We start from the raw sequence: 17416 nt of genomic DNA on the forward strand, positions 1-17416 counted from the left end.
CCGGTTATAAGCCTCTCCAAGAGTCTGACACTCAAACACACAAACGGCTTTTTGAGTCTCAAAATTTAATCCATTTACAAACTTCCTAGCCCTGCTTAGCTCATCCGGGGCTAAGGCAGGGGCAAATCGTGCCAGCTCAAGATACTTAGCATAGTAGTCCTGAACAGATGTCGTCCCTTGACGTAGATGTAGAAATTCCTCGTACTTAGCGGACTTAACATGCTCGGGATAAAAATGATCCCGCATTCGAGCTTTAAGGTCAGTCCATTGAAATTCTCCTTGTTGTTGATACATGGGTCCCATCATACTCCACCAGTTGTCAGCTTCTTGCTGGAAATAGAATGTAGCTATCTCCACCCTCCTTTCTTCAGGACATTCTACAGCCTCAAACATTTTGTCGAAAGTGCTTATCCAATCTTCTAACACTAGTGGATCTTCCTTACCAGTGAAGAATGGAGGACGATGCCCAGCTATGATCTTAGCCACATCTGGCCCTCCCCGTTGATTATTGAGAAGCGCATTTCCCAAAGTTTGAGTCAGTTGGGTCAACTGCTGCAAATTCTGCGCTAGCAGTTCCTCGGTAGGAGTTCCACGAGGTTCTGGTATCCTTCCAGGCGGAGCCATTATAAACTACTGCAGAATCAATACGAAGTTCAGACAAGCACAAATCACTATCTAACTTACACAGGTGTACACCAAATCGGGTGCAATAGTGCCAGTTCTAAGTATCAAACATAATCTTAACAAAGTAAAATAATATCACACCCTCACCACGAGTCCTAAAAAAAATTTCCTCCCTAGAATTTCATCTTTACCTTCTTAAGATCCAATACTTATTTCTTAAAGTTCCACCCTAAAGTTCATGCCTAGGTCTCAACCTAGGGCTCTGATACCAACTGTAACACCCCCAGATTTTCCATCATGCTAAAAGGCATAATTAATCATAATTACTAATTTCCCAAAACGGAAGCGCATAAAATCCAGAGGTGCTACTCCACTGTAACCCCTCACCAATTTCGATAATTTTTGAATTCGAGGAATAAATATTTTTGTAAGTTATAATAATTAAGAAATGAACCCTAGTACTTTCAGAGAATTTTTTTTAGCAAGAATAGTTATTAATAAGTTACGATCTACGTACCAGGCACGAACCGTGAAAAATTTTAAGGACGCATATTTGGTTCGAATTTTCATAAGAAATGGATTATTATACATAATGTGATTAAGTATGAACATTTTTCTTAGTTAAGAATGATACTAGATGAGTTATAAGGATGTAACTTGTTACGAGCCTGCGAACCGCTAAATTTCGCGATATATTGAAAAATTCAGAAATTGGGTGATTAATATCGGGATTAATTTTAGAATAATTATGGTATTAAGAATTTCCCGAATTAAGCTATTTTCCACCAAGGATTTATCTGATTTAATCCCTAACTGTCTAGAAAACCCATTCTTCAAAAATATCCTAAATTAAAATAATGATTATCTTTGGATAAGAATGCATTAAACTTGGATCCCAAGCTAGGATGATCATCAACTTGGCTGAAAATTTATAAGGAGAGAGGAGAGAGAGAGTGTGATCATTTTTGTTCTTCACCATTGTTGCTTTGCTAAGAACTCCATAGCTAAACCTTCAAGTCCTCAACACTAGGTAAGTGTTATGAATATTTGGTTAGAACTCTCTTTAAGATTTAATCATAAACTAAGAAATCTTGGATTTGTTGTTATTATGGTGAAATTTGTTTAGGACTTTCGGTGGATTTTTGGAAATAAGGAACCCAACACTCTTTACGGTTAAAAAGCTTCAAGGAAGGTAAGAAATCCCTTCAGTCGGTATAGTCACTTAAAAATAGGCAATTGTATAGGTATATGTATTATGGAGCTAAGATTTGATATGAAAATTATATGTTAAGCTTTCAACTTCCTAGTTAATTTCTATGCAAAAATTGGTGTTTTGGGCTTAAAAATATATTTGGTATGCATAAATTTAACGTATGCATGTATGTATATACTATATTTATGTCCATATAAAATGATGTTGAAGAAAAGGTGGAAAAAAATGAGTTTTTGCACTGTTTTGCTGCCCAGAAAATTTTTACCGTAAGAGAGGACGCCCCAGCGGACGCGCGTCCAGCGTGCGTCCACTGACGTCCAGATTTTTGGGAAAAATTAAAGAAAAAGCCGTAAGAGAGGACGCCCCAGCGGACGGGCGTCCAGCGTGCGTCCACTGACGTCCAGATTTTTGGGAAAAATTAAGGAAAAAGCCGAAGGTGAGGACGCCCAGATGGACGCGCGTCCACCCTGCGTCCACTGACGTCCAGAATGTTCAAATCAGTATTTTCAGTCCAAAAAGTTTGGGTATGATGTCAAGCTATGTCTAAATTATTTTCAACTGTATTATTTTTGGTTAAATTTTTACGTATGCTTGCGTCATAATTTTTGAAAGGCCTATGGGCAAACAAGCTTGATTTTTGAGGAAATAAATGTTTTGAGAAATGAAGAGAAAATACTAATCACGTACATGAAAGATGTTTTGGAAATCTTAGTTTCTGGATATGTTGCAGAGAAATTGAGAAAGGGACCTACGGGAGGGCTTAATTGCCATGGCCCGGGGTTGGAACAAGGTGGGGACCTACGGGATGGCTTAAATGCTACTACCCGAGGTTGGAATAAGGTTGGACCTTCGGGAGGGCTGGAGTGCCATGGCCCGAGGTTGGGATAAGGAGACCTACGGGAAGGCTGGAGTATGCCGTGGCCCAAGGTTTGAGAAAAGGGGAATTGAGAAATGATTATTATACTGAGCTGCGGTTCAGAGAATTAGAGCTGCGGTTCTAATTGAAAAGATGAATGATATACTGAGCTGCGGTTCAGATGTTTAAAAGAATTAGAGCTGCGGCTCTAATCGATAATGAGTAATTCTTGAAAAAGGAAAGTTTATGAACTTGTCAAAATATACGTGAATATATTTTGGTTTGACGAGTTAAATTACTATTCTAATATGAAGGAAAAATTATATGTAATTACTTTAAATATATTCTGTTATGCTATCTTTGGATTGTTTGATTTCAGGTAAACTTCCAAAGTATGGGTAAATATTCTATAAGCTTTGTATTGATATTATATTTCAAAACCTTTGTCTACGCTTGAGTGACAATGGATTTTCTTACTTAGCCGTCGTGCTAACTACACTTCGTTGTGTTTCTTATCAGATGCAGTCTAGCGTGGGCTCTTGTAGCCCGGAGAACTCTAACAATTCGTTAGAGTTTATGTTTCCTCTGCTTGATTATGAGGATTATGTGCATTTTCTGACGGGTGACGACCCGTATGCTCCGGGCTTCGCTCCAGACGCTCCAGCTCCTGTTCACGCTCCAGCTCCTGTACCTGATCCAGCCCCTGTGTCTGATTCTCTGGTTGACCCTTTTGACTTTTTCGACCCAGTTCCAGATCTTGATCCCTTGCCAGCTACTGACCCTACTTCTGACCCTGAGTTTTTGAGTGACCCTATGATTCCTTTGTCTCCTGGTAGCCCGCTGATCTTTATTGATGCTATTCAAGCGAGCTACGGTTATTATCCCATTGAGATGGTTGAGGAGAGTGATCCACTCGAGTTTATAGTGAGGTACCCTTACCCGTGGGATCCTAGTCCTCCTGAGGAGTGGGAGGAGTGGATGATGATGATTACCCCTTGCAGCTTTCTGGATCATATCACCTGGTTCGCAGGTGAATGGCATCTCGTGTGGGGGTCTTATAGTGGTCCAGTTTATTACCTTCTCGAGTAGGCTGGGAATTGGAAGTATCTAACTCTTTTTGATGTATATATTTTTTTGTAGCCATGATAGATATAGATGGCTAGTGGGTTTTATTTCTAGCACTTATGTTAATTATGTTAGCAACCTATGAAAATTTTATAGTTGCTAGATATATATATATCTTACATAAATATTTTAAGAAAGTTATTATGGTAAGTCCCCATGGTATGAACAAATAGTAAGTATTTATTTAGCCTGTGCACTTGGAACGAATTCTATTAGGAATTGGTGGGATTCATTCTAAGTGTGGCGGTAACTACTCCGGATGTACGGTATAGCCGAGCCGGGGTGTTACATCCACACCTAAGTTTATTACAACTTAGATGCTAAGGTAGTCTTTACATCTACTATCCTTATTAATACATACTATTATTGCCTTACATCCCAGTAATATACAACTCAAAAACCATAGTGATCTCTATCATCAAGAGTAGATCCATTTTCTCTTCTATCGCTCTCGGATATCAAGATCTATTCCATACCTGAAATTCATTTGGAAAACAGAATTAGCACATAGTGCTAAGTAATCCCTACTCCACCGTGTAAAATCATGGTTTTGGAAAATAGTTTTATTCTTTGTTTTCGAAAAACAGTTCATTTCACATGATAACCCATTTTCAACAAGATTTCTCATATAAGAGATATTCATTTCCTCATTATTGTTTCAAAGAAAATATGTGCCAATAATCACAATTTCCACCTGTATACACAATATCATACTCATAATCATACCCATACTCATACTCGTACTCATAATCATATAAACATTTAAATAGAAATAACCAGCTTTTACCATAATAACGTTAAAGATATTCCGATTAACACCACAATTTCCTTCTCGTTTCCACCACCTCACCACAACCTAGTTATTCCAACTAGGGGAAGCAGATCTAGGACCTTTAGTGTGCACACCCCTTGTCGGGATTCCAAGCCCGCAGGTTAGTCACTAGCTCTAGTAACCCTGGATCTGTTTCTACAAGGTTACTCAACGTGGTTAACACCAATCACTTCAGGGCCCAATGTTTGTGAATCCATTGTGAATGTTAAAAGGAATAGTCTCCAACCTCACACCATAATTTCATTTTATCTCATTCTTTACTTTCTCACATAACACACTTTAAATAGTATAAACCTACCTTCGTGTATGGTGTTGTCTCTCAAAACATTTTGCTCAACACATTTCCCATCATCACACTACACATATGTATATATGCATTTAACATAACATTTTCCACATTTATGCATACTCACATAAAGTACACATACCGCACATATATACAGAGATACAACCTTTATTTAATTATACATATATACTCATATATGTACATATATATATATATATAGTTTAAACACACACACATCACACGTGTATATATATATATATACTACACACATAAATATATATACTACACGTATATACATAGGTTTCATATACATAATACCACCTCCTTATAAGAAAATTTCAGCTTGGCGCAGTCTGAAAGATTGAGCCGGTAAAGATAGTTCCCGAACTCTTTTTCACTTGAAATTTTTATGGTAGAACCCTAACTCATAGTACTTGATGTCCATAAAAAGTTTTGGTCATTTTGGTTCACGAATTAACACAGACAAATTCCATTTTTGCCCTTGGCAGTGTGCTGTCCGGAATTTTAAATTCCATTTTTGCCCTTGGCAGTGTGCTGTCCGGAATTTTCTTCTCTATTTTTGCCCTTGGCAGTGTGCTGTCCGGAATTTTCTTCTCTCTGGACCCCCTTGGCAGTGTGCTGTCCGGAATTTTCTTCTCTCTGGACCACCTTGGCAGTGTGCTGTCCGGAATTTTCTTCTCTCTGGACCAGTTTTGGAAAATAATTCGGAAACCATACTTATACTACTCCAAAAATTATGAAATTGTATATGTAGGTTCTACACTTATAAAACTACATGTATAAAAAAATATTGGATCAAAATACTTTACCGATTTTTCCCAGAAATTCTCGGAAGTTACAGCCAGAAATCTGTCTTAGTTTCTTGTCAATATTTTCACAAGTGTAATAATAATATTACACGTATATATGTATATATATAAGATTCTACATATTTATACAAGTCTTCTTCATATATTCACCACAACATATCATACCCATATCTACACATATACTCTTGCTATACCACAATCACACCAAATTTCATCTACTAAAATCTTTATATCCATACTTTATCAAGAAATTCATGAATATCATGGTGGAAAAAGGTTTTGGTGGACATAAAGATTACCTTATCTTCTTGAAAATGTTACTAACTTCCTCTAGATGCTCACTCTTCCACTTCCTTTGGTTCTTCTACACAATCCATAAATTATCCACAACATACATAATATTAGATCCTTGAGAACACTAACTATACTAAAATAATCAGTAAAATAGGATTTTCTTACCTCAAAATTTTCCTACAAATCCTAGGAAGTATATAACATCATAACCACATATTTTAAGAAAACTATACTTGGATTCAAGATCTAGGACGGAGGACAAAACTTTTGAACCGATTAAAATAGAAATTTACCGAACAAAGATGATCTTGATATGGAAAACCCTAGTTGTTGAAGCTTGAACTCAAGAATGAAGATGAAATATTCTCTCTTGTTTTCCTCTTGGAAATTTCGAATTTTTGAGGGGAAAATGGATAAAATTGAAGACTTAAGCTAGTTATATCAACTCTAAAATAATATAATAATAATACATGGTGAAAATTAGTGACATGTGTCACTTTCTAGTGGTAAGTAGAATAAATATCTTAGCTTATACTGACCGGGATTGAAACAGATGAATTCTCAGTAGAAAATAATCTAAATCCAAAAATTTTGAAACCAAAAATTTTATCTCAAACTAAACCTCAAAATTGGGCTAAGTTCGGTACACCGCGAAATTTAGCGATGTACGATCAAAATAAATTTTCGCTACTATGAGCTGATTTAATTAAATAGGAAATTCAAGAATAATAGTATGGTGTCTAATAATTCATTTCCTAGGACAAACGGGTCCGAACACAAGCTTCCAAAAATTTTACGGTTCGTGACCGGTACGTACGATCGCAGCGTATTGGGAATATTTATTAAAATAATAATGTTAGGAAAATACGGGGTATTACAGATAGGACCCCGATTGATTATTGAGCTACCATTGCTAGACCGGGGATTAAGTGGCAAGGATCGAGAGTGCATGAGTCACATATTGCTCGTAATGACTTAAAGGTGGTGAGGCGTTTATTGGCATATCATTGGACGGGAAGGAGGTCCAACGCTAGCAAGGTGTACCGTACCGACCTTTTTGCTCTTTGGAGCATGGATGCCGGCACCCCTGTCAATATGGGGATGATTTGCAAGACATGGCTTGACTCACAGAGTGTTGAGGGAGTAGCCACCATCTTTGTCGGGCCATTGGTTAGCCGGCTTTGCATAGGGCTTGGATACACAGCCGAATTGGCACAGGAGGTTCGGGTGCGAGAGTCAGAGATGACACCTTTGTCCCGAGAGGACATGCTATTACTAGAGATCACTCCCATCCCCGTGGATAATGATATGGATCCACCACCACCACCTATGCCTACATTTTCACCGGTACCACCACACTATGCCACTGTTACGAATTGGACGACTATGCAAGCATTCCATCACCAACTCCACCTAGAGGCTATGGCTAGGCAACAACAATTCCACTTAGAGAATATGGAGAGACAACAAAGAGCAGAGGAGGCCATTCATAGGGCACTTGAGCCACAAAGTGCACAAATTAATGAACTCCGGGAGCAATTCATGAGATTCCATCCACATCCACCCCCGGAGTAGTTGTTATGCTTTGGTTGATGGGTTACCTTGGTTGTTCTATTTTGGTGACTTCACTTGAACATTTGAACATTGCTTTACATTTCTAGTTTTACTTTATTCTCGCTTTTATTTTAGCACTTATTACAAACTTTTAGAAGTTGTAATCTCTTTAATTCCTTACATTGTTGCACTTTATTTTGTTTTTCATTTTCATTTGAATTCTGCCACTCCTCTTCATAGCGTTTATTTGCTTTGCATGAAATAACTTTGCTTGATGTAGCTTTGATGACGGAAGCGAGATGCTTGGAAGCTAAAAGTGTGGAAAAAGAAAGAGATGCTCACTTGGTTGTAACCTCTTATCCCTTTTTACATTAATGCCCCGTTTTCAATTTTAAAGTGTGGAAATATCTTGTTAGTTTTGCTTAGTACTTTGCACAAATGATGAGCATGTCATTCATTGTTTCACAAGAGGATATCTTGGTAGTTACCCCACACCCCATAGACACTTCTAAAGTGTGGAAAGGGGGTTGTTGTTTGTTTGATTGTTTAGACCCGTGCTCCTTTAATCCACCTAGTCCTCAAAGCAACATCGAGGATGATGTTTGGTTTAAAGTGTGGAAAGGATGCACCTTGTGCTTTATTTGTTTGATTGTTTAATTGGTCATGTGGTCATGATGAATGGGTGTGTTTGACATTTGGAGAGTGAGTCATTGTTTGTGCTATCTAGAGAGAGTTTTGACTAGATGCCATGAAAAATTTTTTTATTCTTGAAATATCCTTGGGAAGTTACCTTTTCGCACCCATGAGAGTGTTTAGAGCCAAATAAGTTTATATTCTTGCCTGCTTGCATGATATTCACCTTTTATTTACGTAGGACCTTAGTCAAGGATCTCTCGAAGTAGGAGTGTCCACTTTTTAATTTGAGAAAGATAAAATTAGCGAGGCCCGGAATTGAACTAATCTTTGGTAGGGCATGGGGCAAAAGGAGAGCATATTGGTGAGTTTATAGTGTGAATTATCCCTAATCCCAATAGAAAAAGGCATGAGGGGTAGTATCGAGAAAAAGTTGAAAAGACCAAATGGTCAATCATTGAGATAAAAATTGAGGAAAGCCATTTTCGCTGGGTTATGCTCAATCATAGTCTTCGGAAAGCAAAAAGCTATAACTGGAGTCGGTTGTTCACACAAAAAGTTCCTAGGAAATGAAAAAAAAAAGAGAGGAGGAGAGCCGCTTCGCTAGGATTCGGGCACTCATTGCACTGTATTCGAAAAAGCATGGAGATCCATGTGAAGTCGAGTCGCTCGAAGAGGTTATCCTAGGAAGTGAGAAGAAAGAGAGAGACCGCCCAAGCCATTGGCGGCGAGTGGTCCATGCCCCTACCCTCACTTATTTTATCGTTGGGCTTTGGCGTATAAGGCTGGAAGGGTTGATTAACTAGTGTACATCGTTCCCACTAGTGGGATCGGCTAGAGGCCCTATTTAAATAGGAGGTGAATCTAAATTGGGATTGCATGCTTGCGCGTGGTGTGAGAAGTGTGTTCCCCATTGTTTTAATTATTTATCATACGAAGGGTTTTTGCTTCCCGGGAATATTCCTTGAAGTTATATGACATCTAGCTAACACTCATTGTAGATAGCATGGGGGATTACCCCCTCTCTGGTATCTTTTGCATTCATTTGTTGATTGACCGAGTGTCTAATTGAGTGATCCTAGCTATCTTTGGTACTTATGTGCTTATGGTTTTGAAAAGATTTGCTTGAGGACAAGCAAAGTAAAGTGTGAAAAATTTGATAAGCACAAAATATAGCTAGAATTAAGGGTCTAAGTTTGGTTATTTTTGTTGCATTTGGCACTCTTTTGTGAATTATTTATATCATTTTCATGCTTTAATGTGTAACTTTATTGCAATGATCTATTTTGGTATGTTTAGATGATTTTTCAGGTTCCAAGGGTATAATGGCCAAATATAAGGACTTGACAAGCAAATGAAGCATGGAGAAGGAACTTTGACCAGAAGACCATCGCGTACGAGGTCACGTACAGTCGTACGCACCCTCGTACGCGACCCAGAATCAGCCTATATAAAGAGGCCTTTGCGGAAATTTTAAGCAATTAGCTAGGTTTAGATCAGATTTTCCAATTCCAGTAGTGTAGGAGTAGGTTAGATTTTCCATTTCCATAGCTTAGTTTTTAGGTTTACATTCCATCAAGATTCTATTCAAGCATTCTACATTGGTTTTAATTAGGTAATCCCTATTTCTATCTTTGATCTTGCTTTAATCTATTGTTATTGTTTATTCTTGATTTTTGATCTTTGTTTTTCATAATGCTTGAGTAGAATAGTGTAGGGGTGTGTGTGCCCATGTTAGACATTTGATTGATGGTTGAATTTTGCCTTATGGTTATGAAGATTGTGGAGTAGGATTGTAGACTTGTGTGGGTGATGTTTTTCTTGCTTTGCTCCTATTTCGGCCGGAATAGTGAGTGAACTAGGTGAAAGTGAGTGTGTGCGCGATAGCGGCCACTCACGAGTCCAACTCATCTACATCCCTGCCCTTAGTCCGAAAGAACAAGGTCCGGGAGGAGTGGTAGGCAATGTGTTTGATAAAATGCCCCAACCGAATGAGGATTGAGAGTCTGAGTGTGACGCCACTCGGTATAAATACCGTGACTCCCTAATTCAATCTCGAAACTCATTTTCAAATCCCCATTGGATAATCAATCGATTTGTTTAGTTGTGGCACGCACCCCCTTTTTTCCCTTTTGAATTGTTTAGTTTAAATCTTGTTCTTACAACCCCCAACTTATTATCAAGATGACCCATAGTGGATTCTTGCAACTCTTAGTGACCAACTCCCTTGAATGCCAAGAACTTGACTCGGTTCCAATTTGCCATCCTTGAGACCGACACTCGGGGAACTTTTTCTCCGTTTTACCCTCCGTATTCCATCATTTCACCACCACTAAAACTACACACTTCACTGGGTGCAAAACACTTGGTTGAGGAGCGTAGCTGGGTGCAAGACGCTCGTGAACGTAGCTGGGTGCAAGACGTTTGGGTTTGAGTGTGGCTGTATGCAAAGAGCATTCGGAGTAGCAGATGCTAGAAGGGCAGTAATCCACTATTTGTATCTGGGTGATTGAAGATAGTGGAAATCTTCCTTGGAGTGAAAGGAAGAAGTGGAGTAGGAGAATTACACTATCTCCGAACCACTATAAATCTCTCTGTCTCTTTACTTTACTTGCACCATATTTATTCTTGCATGCATATCCCGTACTAACCCACTAACTGATATATTCATCTGGGTGTTGCAAGTCATACATGTGCATGTATAGCATTCCATTGCATATTTTATTACAAGTCTTCATATTCAAAGTGCATGTACTGAGCATTTCAATTTTCTAGAGCTTATTTACTATTCATGCACTAGTCACACACTATTCCTTACTATTCACTTACTTACTATTCACATTTATTTGTAAGGAATTCCTCCTGATTCATACAAACCCATTACTATTCACTCTTTATTTATCATCTGGGTTTGCTATCTATTTTGTGTGCATGAGATACATCTCTTCATATCTGATCAAGTTATTTATAATACTTTACGTACTGATTATTCCGCTGCGAACTCTAAGTTGTTTACTTGCTTTATGCTTGCTACCTAGAGTTGAAATTACCAAAGTGTTATATTTTTTAAAATTGTTGAAAAGTCTATTCACCCCCTCTAGACTTTTCCCACCCTATCGGGACCAACAAGTGGTATCAGAGCAGTTGTCTATTTGAGTGATGTTGTGAATTTAGTGGGAGTGAATGTGAAGGTGGTAAAACGAAGAGTCAAGACTCTCCGAGTGTCGTGTCTCTCAAGGATGGCGAATGGGAACGAATTAGTGTGTTGGAATTTAAGAGGTTGAAAAGAAAGAGTTACGGGATTTGCTAAGGTTGGATGTCATTTGTAAGAAGGTTTGAAAGGTTGTGTTGGTTGGGATAAAAATAAATGGAAAGATGTAGATCGGGGCCTTAGGCTTCTCTATGTGGACTATCTTTGTATGGTTTCGTGAGCTAGAGATGTGGAATAGACTAGGGAGTTCGTGGCACATCACCAAGTGGCGTCACACTTGGACTCCCACATCCTCATTCGGTTGGTGCATTTCATTGAACACCTTCTCTACCACTCCTCTCGGACTAAGGGCGGAGATGTGGGTGAGTTAGACTCGTGAGTGGCCGCTATCGCGCACACACTCACTTCCTTTGGGTTTGCTACCTAATGTGGCCATACTTAGGCACAAAGCATTATGAACATCATCCACACAAGTTCATCATCCAACAATCAAAAAGCTCACATTTAATCTAGCAATTTATACCAAACATCCACATAGATTAACCTTGGGGCCACCAATACCCTTTCTAATCTACTCTAACATTCTAAAGAAACAAGAAAAAGATATGAAATCTCAAAGAAGCAAATATTAGATTAAGAGTTGGATAGAATAGTTACCACCCTCAAGAGGGGAGTCTCTTACACTTTGTCTTTGAAATTCCAATCTTCCTCCTTGCCCTTGAAGCTAATCTAATCTAGGAGAAGAGGAATTTTCCCCAAAAGGGGAGAAAAACCCTAAGAGACCTAATCTATGCTATTGTATGCTAAAATCTACTGCCTAGGGCTGGGGATAATGAGCCTTATATAGTGGGAATAAAATATGGGCAAAATAGACATTTTTCCCGAAGCTGATTTTTAGGGTGTCACAGGGCTCTCGACGCGTCGAGCCTTGAAGAAATTTCTCGTGGCTCATCCACACATGTGGTGGAGGGCGTGGGGAGCTACTGGAATTATTCCACGCCCCTCCACACGCGTGTGAGGCTGCGTGGGAGGCTCCTGCTTCATGGTTTCTTCATTTTCTGCTCAGTTTTGGCCTTAAGTCCTCCTTTTGGCTGTAGAATACCTTAAAAACATCTTCCATGATCGTGCTAGTGGTTTTTGGTCACATCTGAGTCTTAATGCATGAAATTCTTATAAAATGGGTAATAAACCATACAATTCTAGCCCGTAAATGACCCTTAAAACAGGCTATTCTTGGTGTTTATCATTGAGCCAAGTCTTGGCTGCTAGATAGATCTCTGAACTTCAAGATGAAGAGAGACTTAGCTCAGAACTTATTATTCTCACTTGATAAATTTGATGATTGGAAAATTCGCATGCAGGTCCATTTATCTGCTTTACATGATGAGATGTGGGAAGTGATTTCTAATGGTCCAATTAAAATTCTCAAAGTCAACCCATCATCAGAACAAACAAGCACTACACCATCTTACATCTCAAAACCAAAAGTTGAATGGACTCCAGAGGATAGAATACGAAATAACTTAGATAATATTGCCAAGGATATTTTGTTCAAAGCTATCGATGACGCAACTTTCCCGAAGGTTCGAAAATGCAAAACGGCGAAAGAAGTATGGGAAGTTCTCATCAAGATAGGTGAAGGAGATCAACAAGAGAAGGAAAATAAACTCACAATTGCATTAAAGAAATTCGAAGACTTCAAGATGTAAAGTGGCGAGACCATTGCAGATATGGAAGCAAGATTTATTAAAATCTTCGGAGAAATTATCGATCTAGGCAAAGAGATTGATCAAAAGGAGATATCGCTAAAAATACTCCGAGGGATACCATGAAGTTGGGACATGAAGGTTACCGCGATGCGTGACCATAGGGATCTCAAAACGTTATCAACCGACAAGCTTTTTAGTGACCTAAAAGCTTATGAGTTCGAGATGAAGTCAAGGACGGAGGAAGAGCGCGAGGAATGAAACAACGCACTAGTTGCCGAACAACCGTCCGCGTCAAGGTCAGTAGAAAATAGTGAATTATTATCTCATGAAAATTTTGCCTTGTTTGTTAGGAAATTCAAGAAATTCATGAGGAAGAAGAACAACAAATTTCCTCAAGCAAACTCGACAAGAAGGCCAAGGATGGAATCACTAGATGATTCGAACTTATGCTACAACTGTAAAAGCCCAGGACATTTTATGGCTGAGTGTCCCTATCCCAAGGTAAGCAAAAATCAATTTGAAAATTCACAGGAAGGAGTGAAGGGCAAAGAAAGAAAGTTTAAGAGGGACAAAAGAAAAGATCTTGTAAGTGACCCACTTGAAATGAGTGAGTCAGAAGATTACACAAGTGATGAAAGTGATAGTTCAAATGAAGACTGGTGTGTTGTGTGTATGGGGTGAGTGGGTTTGTGTATGTGGTAAAACGAAGAGTCAAGACTCCCTGAGTATCGTGTCTCTCAAGGATGACGAATGGGAATCGAATGGGTGTGATGGCATCTAAGAAGTTGAAGGAAAAGAGTTACGGTAATGGCTAGGAGTTGGATTCATTGGTATGAGAGTAAGGTTGATAAAAGGTGATGAGAAATAAAGAAAAGTAAAGAGGAGATTGGGACATGAGGCTTTTCCATGTGTTTTATCTTTGGTTAGTTTCGTGAATGTAAGTTGTGGAATAGACTAGGGAGTTCATGGCACACTACCAAGTGGTGTCACACTTTGGACTCCCACATCCTCATTCGGTTGGGGCATTTCATCGGACACTTTGTCTACCACTCCTCTCGGATCTTGTTCTTTCGAACTAAGAGCGGAGATGTGGGTGAGTGAGACTCGTGGGTGGCCGCTATCGCGCGCACACTCACTTCCTTTGGGTTTGCTACCTAATGTGGCCACAAAAGGCACAAAGCTTAAAGAACATCATCCACACAAGTTCAACATCCAACAAGCAAGCAATTCACAAATTAGAGCAATAATATTAAACATCCACATAGATCTACCATGGGGCCACCAATCCCCTTTCTAATCTACTCTAGCATATTAAGAAACAAGAAAAGGGAAAGGGAATTCAAAGAAACAAGTATTGAATTAGAAATTAAAGAGAATGGTTACCACCCTTTGGAAAAGGGGATCTTACAACCTTGATCTTGAATCCCAATCTTCCTTCTTGCCCTTGATCTATTCTATCTATGAATGAAAGGAATTTTCCCCCAAGAGGGGAGAAAACCCTCTAGATCTAACTATCCTATTCTATCAATTTTTTGATCTAAGCTCCTCCTCTCTAGGTTTTGGACAAAAGGAATTTATATAGGTGACAAAGAAAAGGAACAATTTTCCCAAAATAACCCTTGGCCCGACCACGCTTGCTCACACGCGTGTGAGTGGCGTGGAGGCTCTCTGGAATAATTCCACGCCCAGCCCCACGCGTGTGAGGCTGCATGGGGCATTACTGCATGTCGGCTTGTTCATCTTTTTGCTCCATTTTAGCTTCAAATCCCTCTCCAACTTGTGAAATGCTTCAAAACTCTTTCTGGAAATGTTGTTAGAGGAAACTGATCGCATTTGAGCTGAAATGCATGCAATTGTTGTAATTGGATGCCAAAACGATGCGTTTTTAATCTAATAAAAACCCCTTATAAGTGCTATTCTTGGTGCTTATCAAAGACACTGCACTATTTTGCATGAGTACATCCAGTGAGTCAAACTACCATGAGGAATGCTTAATGGCGCATGATGTTGAAGAGGATGAGGTAACATCTAAAACTTTTGATTCTGTAAGTACATCATTTTCGCAGGAGTCCATCTCTCTTTTAATGAGAGATTGTCAAACCTTTATGGACACTTATTCTCAAATCGAAGAGCGCAATAATTCCTTAATTCTTGAAAAAGAATAAATGAATAAGAAATTGCAAAATGCTCTACTTGAGGCGAGAAACTTGAATGCCGAAATTATTCGTTTTCAAGAAGAGTGTAAATCAAGGGAAGTTCGAGAACACAACTTAAGGGAGGTTATTACAACATTTACTCATTCGTCTAAAATAATGGATAAAATGGTAAATATGCAAAAATCGCCAAACGATAAAACCGGACTCGGTTATGATCCGTCGTGTTCTCAAACATCTCAGATGTTGACCGATTCTACTACTACTTTAAAGTTTCCGTTTTAACACACACATATCTTTTGACGATTCACCCCTACGCAAAACTGCATCTTCAAAATGGCGCCGTTGCCGGGGAAGGCAATAGGTTGTCAAAATTTTTGTTTACTTTGATTGAATGATTGCTAGATTCGAGCATTGTTAATCCACACCATATTCTTTTGTTTCATTTTCTATTTCTACTTGTTTTTGTTACTTACCCAATTGACTACTTCTAGTCAATTGTGGAATCTTTGCTTCATTGATAATCTTACTAGGTGAATGCACACGTGAGCAAAGGGAAATCAAGGCTTACTACCTTACATTCCAGAAATCAATAGATCAACTAGAGAGAAAAATACCCAAAGGTCTCAAATGGCTTCATCAAGCGCAACAACAAATCGACAAGGAAGAGGAGCGACTATACCAAACCTGCCCCCAGCACTAGTTAATCCACAAGGACCAATTAACCATGAAGAACCAATTCTTGAAGAACCACAAGCTAATAGAGTAAACCACAAAGAAAACATTCGTGAAGAAGAATACTATGGAATTCCTCAGGAACCACAAAGATCAATTGTAGATTATATGAATCCGGATTTTAACATGCACAACTCGATCTATGTACCGCCGATGGAAAACGTCAACTTTCACGTGCATCCAACTATTCTCACACTGGTCTAGAACAGTCAATACTCGGGATTGCCATCCGAAGATCCCAATGCACACATAACAAGGTTCATACGAGCATGTGGGATGTACAGACAAGAAGGCGTTAGTGAGGAGATAATTCGACTTAAATTATTCCTATTTTCAGTTATAGGAGAGGCAGCACGTTGGTTGGAAAGCCAAGACGACAATCATTTCAGATCATGGCAACAATTGCATCGTGAATTCATGAACGAGTTCTTTCCCATCACAAAGAGTATGAGGATTGGAAGGCTAATACAGGAATTCAAGCAAGGAAGGTTTGAGAGTTTGAGGGAGGCTTGGAGACGATTCAAGGTTCTCAAAAGACAATGCCCGCAAGATTGATACACCCATGAGACATGATTAGCTCATTCTACGGAGGGCTAACCGATGAAGGAAAGATGTTACTTGACTCATCCTCCAGCGGTGCCTTTGTCTCCTAAGCTTTGCCCGAAGCTGAAGAATTGATCGAGAGAATATCTAAGAATACCTCTTGTTGGTATGACCGACGAGGAGAGCACGGAGGCATGTATGAGATTAATAACCATGTGGCGAGTGAGACGAAAATAGAGGCAAAGAATCATGAAATCAAGAAGTTACAGGCTATGGTAGAAAAAATGGAAGGAAAATCCAAGCCTTGTATGGCTTTGGCACTTTACTGTAACATCTGTGGAGGACCACATGATACTAATATTTGCACTTCACTGTCAGCATCTGAGCAGGTTGAGGCGGTAGACTATCAAATGAACTCCAAATACAATGCCTATGGACAAAATCAAAGGTCGAACAACACTTGGAAACAGGGCGAGGGATGGAACAACAATGATGGATATCAAGCGCGAGGACAATACAATTTTGGAAACAAGCCTGCTTATGGACAAAATGACAAGGGCAAATTGATGTATAATCAGAATCAAGGCAATGGAGGCCATATGACCCAGTTCAGGCCACAATACAACTCTCAAATTGACTTTAATCAACAAAGGAGGGATGATATCCGTGAGGTAGATGAAAGGCTTACAAGGACGACCATGGAATTGAAAAATGATCGAGCAAATCTTAAGCAAGAGATCACTCAGGAAATCAGACAAGAGATTTCTAGTCTCAGACAAGAATCCAAGGTTACACTCAAGACCATCGAGATTCAAATC

The 17416-nt window shown here is 39.1% G+C and overlaps 1 protein-coding gene across 1 annotated transcript in view; it reads right to left on the reverse strand.

Annotated features, from left to right (window-relative positions):
* LOC116001070 overlaps window positions 1-624 on the reverse strand; it is an 8300-nt gene extending 7676 nt beyond the window's left edge. Inside the window, exon 1 of the mRNA XM_031240970.1 lies at window positions 42-624. Within this exon, the coding sequence (XP_031096830.1) occupies window positions 42-624 (583 nt within the window). The remainder of the gene's footprint in view (window positions 1-41) is intronic.
* Between the last annotated feature and the right edge of the window lie 16792 nt (window positions 625-17416).

Source organism: Ipomoea triloba, chromosome 13 (genome assembly GCF_003576645.1).
Source record: "Ipomoea triloba cultivar NCNSP0323 chromosome 13, ASM357664v1".
NCBI classification, from domain to species: Eukaryota; Viridiplantae; Streptophyta; class Magnoliopsida; order Solanales; family Convolvulaceae; genus Ipomoea; species Ipomoea triloba.